The sequence below is a fragment of the Mus caroli genome, chromosome 8 (assembly GCF_900094665.2).
Source record: "Mus caroli chromosome 8, CAROLI_EIJ_v1.1, whole genome shotgun sequence".
Classification (NCBI taxonomy): Eukaryota; Metazoa; Chordata; class Mammalia; order Rodentia; family Muridae; genus Mus; species Mus caroli.
Window position 1 is genome coordinate 16534029 of NC_034577.1, and position 5098 is coordinate 16539126.

The window sequence follows — 5098 nt, forward strand, 5'->3', positions numbered from 1 at the left end:
TCAGACCATGATCCGTAAGCAGCAGATACACTGCTTGGAATCCAAAGCTCAATGCTGTCCTCTACCCTCAACCCTGTTAGCTGAGGTTCTCCCTCCAAAGATCCTGCCTCCCATACTCCACCCTTACTGTGCACCCAGTCTGACACTCCCAGCTTGTAACTGAGTGGCTCAAAGGAGCGCCCTGCTCTACCANGTGATCTTCCGAGGCTCTTAGAATGGGCTCCTCNCTCAGCCCTTTCTCTGTCTCTAATTTCCCTCTGTCTGCTCATTAGTTTGTTCAACAAGATGTCTCTGGGGGCTTTCAGGCTGAATGCCAGGATCACGCCAGTGAAGAGAAGTGCTGCAGACCTCATGGAGCTCATGATCAACACAGATGTGTGGTCCCCGAGAGTCCTCTTCACCTGCCTATCATTTCACAGGAGTGATACCTCCACTACCACCTTATCTGGCCAACTCTTGCTCAAATTCCCAGACTGCCAGCACCGCTGAAAAACTCCTGACTAGGCCAGGCCCCAGTACAATACAGACTGGTATATAGCTGTGGTCTCATTAGGCAGCTCAGGTAGAACCTGAACTCACGTTCCTTCTGCCTCAGCCTCCTGAGAGCTGGGATCATGGCTGTGCATCACCACACTAACCTAAATATGCACTTAATATGCACCGTCACTCTTCCACCCTGGAGTCACGGGACACTGCTAATCCCAAGCATGTGCGCTCTCAACTTGGTTAGCAGATATAGTCTTCTGGGAAAGTCACTTGTACTGGCTGGTTTTGTGTGTCAACCTGACACAAGCTGGAGTTATTACAGAGAAAGGAGCCTCCCTTGAGGAAGTGCCTCCATGAGATCCAGCTGCAAGGCATTTTCTCAATTGGTGATCAAGGGGGAAGAGCCCAGCTCATTGTGGGTGGTGCCATCCCTGGGCTAGCAGCCCTGGGTTCTATAAGAAAGCAAGCTGAGCAAGCCAGGGGAAGCAAGCCAGTAACATCTCTCCATGGCCTCTGCATCAGCTCCTGCCTCCAGGTTCCTGCCCTGTGTGAGATCCTGTCCTGACTTCCTTTGGTGATGAACAGCAGTGTGGTAGGTGTGCACCACCACCACCTGGCTGTCAGGCGTCTCTCTTAAGGAGCCATGAAGAGAGGCTGTTTTATAAGGACTCTATAGAAACTGCTATCCCAGTTCCCACGAAGGACAGCCAGGACCTGACAGGGGCCCACCTTGTGTGCCATCTCCAGAGGCTTCCCTCCTTTGATTAGGACACCGTTCTGGGCAGCCACCCCAGTGCCCACCATGACTGCTGTGGGTGTGGCCAGCCCCAGGGAGCAGGGGCAGGCGATGCACAGCACAGTGATGGACGTCTGGAAGGCAAAGCGGATGATCACCTCCGTCTGCGAGATGTGCTTGCTAGGGCTCTGCAGAGAGAAACATCAGATGGAGAGATCAGGGGGCGTGGGGAATCTCACCTCGGCAGGGCAGTGGGAACTGAGAACACAGTGAACCGAGTTTAGGAACATGACTGTGACTGTGTCCTGTGCAGCTTCTGTATCAGATGTATCGCTTCACTGCCCACCTCTGACTTGCCTAATCTCTTCCCATAGCTTCCTTCAAAGAGGCAAGGTGAAACAGGAACAGAGTCAGGTCAGACCATGATGGGCCACAAACTCAGGAGTTGGACCACATAGGTCATATCCCAGCTGTGTTGCTAAGGTCATCCCTCACCGCCTCTGTTTCCCTGAGTATATAATGGTGCAAAGTGCTTTGTGCTTATAAACANAGCNATATGCACACAAACATAGGCAACCACACAGAACAGAACTGGCGCGGCACGTTAACTCATCATTACCTTTGGCCTCATTATTTTGAAAGCCTAAATAGCTCTCCACAGGACCTATGTTCAAATGATGCAAGGATGTCTATCGCTGTTTTCTTCTTGTGATAGCAAAACCTGGGGACAACTAAAAGGGAACTGGTCCATGAAGCTGTAGGCATAACGGAGTCTGAGGGGTTAATCGGGAGGATGCTGTACATACAGCCTACGTGTACTGATGCAGAAAGGTATCCGGGACACACTGGGACTTAAAAGGCAGTGTGAAGAAATGTGCTGTGGGTGTATCCAGGCTATCAAATCCTCTGCCTCATATATGAGCCACAGAGAGCTGCAGAGGGCAACTCTGGGGTCNCTCCTCATGACAGAGAACTTGGGGCCCCCTTGTTATCCCTCTGAGTGGTTTTCAGTACCTGAACAAACAAAATGGAGCTCTGCTTTCTGGTGTGGTGGCGGACAGGGAAATCACTACTTGNTGTTTGGGGTGTTCATTCATCTTGTTGTGTTTTCGTAATGCACTGGAGTGGTACACTCCACTCCACTATGCTAAACTCACTAATCACCAGGGTATGTTTCGTGAATGGACAACACAAAGCACAAATTCTTTACATTCTTCATCCTTTCATTTTAAAAGGCACGGCTCTAAAATAGGCATATTGTAAAAGTCATTAATTTTCTCTCAACCCGCTGTGTTCGACTAAAANGGCATACCATTTAACAAATACGTGATTTTTAAACGATAAAGATAGTGTGTTTTGTTTTCACAGGCATCTTATTAAAATGACATTTGGCACTTTGGGGGCTCTTGTGGACTTCTGGAAATTAACATGAGCCCTCCCTACAAATGACATTCTTGCCACAGTGATGACAGTGCCTGAAAGGAACACACAGCACCCCAGTTGTTAGCACACACTGATTTTTGCAAATAAAAACAGGAGAATCAGCATAAGAGGTCAAAGCATGGAATGGCAGAAGACTGCCTTCTCCCGACTTGCCCAAAACCAGATCTTTTTTGTTTTATTAGATACTTTCTTTATTTACATTTCAAATGTTATCCCCTTTCCTCGTTTCCCCCTCCGAAAACCCTCTATCCAATCCCCCCTCCCCCTGCTTCTATAAGGGTATTCCCTCCACCCATTCACCCACTCCTGCTTCCCTGTCCTGGCATTCCCCTACACTGGGGCATCCAGCCTTCACAGGACCAAGGGCCTCTCCTCCCACTGATGTCCAACAAGTCCTTCTTCTGCTACGTATGCGGCTGGAGCCTTGGCAGTCAGGCTTGGCTTAGCCACTGGCCGTCCTAGAGACAATGCCCAGGTCACTTTTGAGCACCAGGGGCTCTTGGATGCCACAAAGTACTTAACTCAGACTNTCTCAACTTAAAATACACAGGCTGAGGGAGAAAGTGACATGTTAGTAAATGGCACACCANGTCAGATACAGCTTCATCTGCCGGCAGACACTATTTTCACAGAAGAAACAGGCTCCATCTTTAGTTCTTCATGCCATGACTCTAACAAAGCACTGGCGTGAGGTAAGATGAGATAAGATGAAAAGCACCCCACTCACTGGAAAGCCGGTGGCACTGATGGCTCATTGGCTGGTCGGCCCTGGCACTACTTAACTGTGGGGTCCCGACCTGGCCTCCAAGTGTCAGACGTATGCAGCACCCCATTCATGAAAACCACAATGGCTTCAAACACTGCTAAGTGTTCTTGAGAATTAGTTCTTATTTCTTAAGCAGAAGATTTTCTGAGGATATACCATATTTTCCATTGATATTTTTGAAGTTTGATAAAAACAGTATTTCCTAAGATTGTCTTCTTCAGCTATTGAATAAATGTTTTTTTTTGTTTTGTTTTGTTTGTTTGTTTGTTTTATAATCAGCAACCTTTAATTATCACTCAATATATCCTGTTTCTGTCACTACTCCATATTCTGGCAAATAGTTGCGACCCATTTTGGTAAACAGTCAGTTAAATTTGCAATAGCAAATATACCACAAAAATTCCTATGAATATGAAAATTGTTATGTCTTTAATTCTTTTAGGTACTTTAATGTAAGAGGTTAAGAAAAAGCAGGAAAGCCAGGCAGTGGTCATGCACAACTTTAGTGCCAGCACCCAGGAGGCAAAGGCAAGTGAATCTCTGTGAGTTTGAATAAATGTTTAATTATCNAAAATCTTTACCTACAGTGATATATATCCTTTCAGTCACACTGGGAAGCGTTATTGCTTGACAAGGCAGGATATTAGATCTGGGATTCGTGGAGTTAAGTGGCAAAAATACATTTCCCCCCTAAGATCTAGCATAGTACTGCGCCATCAAAACTGTGGTCTCTTTTCTATAACATATGTCTTAAACTCAGTAATGGCCAATAAATGGCATTTTGCAAATCCTTGGAGCATTCCAACTGGGGAGTTAAATGATGTCATGAAAATTATCTCTGAGTAGAAAGCAAAGGGAATTCCTGTATGTGGATATCTGTGCCCATGATGAAACTCACGGCCTGGTACACATACTGGGTAACCCTCAACCAGCAACCTCAATAAGGACCTTCAGAAATAGTCTGATTATCCCACCATGACTGGGATTGTACTGATAATAAATAAGAGAAGCAAATAAAATAAAATAAAATAATGTGGTAGTTTGAATATGTTTGGCCTAGGTAGTAACACTATTAGGAGGTGTGGCCTTGTAGGTGTGTCATAGTGGGCGTGGGCTTTAAGACCCTCATCCTAGCTGCCTGGAAGCCAGTCTTCTCCTAGCAGCGTTCAGATGAAGATGCAAAACTCTCAGCTCTTACTGCACCACATCTGCCTGGATGCTACCATGTTCCTGCCTTGATGACAATGGACTGAACCTCTGAACCTGTTAGCCAGCCTCAATTAAATGTTGTCCTTCTAAGAGTTGCCTTGGTCATGGAACTCAGATCTCTGAGTTCAAGGTCAATCTATACAGAGCAAGTTTACAGAGCAAGTTCCAGGACAGCCAAGCTCAGGCAGTAAGGGAGTTCAGAAACAGAAAGTCAGTAATAGAATAAGAGAGGCCATGTTCCAGCCCCAGCAAGCAGAAGAACTCAGCAGCNTTGGCCGTGTGGTTCTAAATTTAGAGTCCAGAATAGAAGGGACTACTGGGACAACAGATGCTGGCTAGCTGGAGCCAAAAAATTAGCCATGAATAACAAGAGACCAGTATCACAGAAGTGAAACCTTCTGGGAAGTGTTTTCAGAGAGCACAAAGAAGCTGTGTTCCAGAGATAGCCAAGGTTGTAC

The 5098-nt window shown here is 46.5% G+C and overlaps 1 protein-coding gene across 1 annotated transcript in view; it reads right to left on the minus strand.

The window, feature by feature from the left end:
- Atp7b (ATPase copper transporting beta) overlaps positions 1 to 5098 on the minus strand; it is a 70248-nt gene that overhangs the window by 11780 nt on the left and 53370 nt on the right. The window contains exon 13 of the mRNA XM_029480681.1: positions 1216 to 1410. Coding sequence (XP_029336541.1) covers positions 1216 to 1410 — 195 coding nt within the window. The remainder of the gene's footprint in view (positions 1 to 1215; positions 1411 to 5098) is intronic.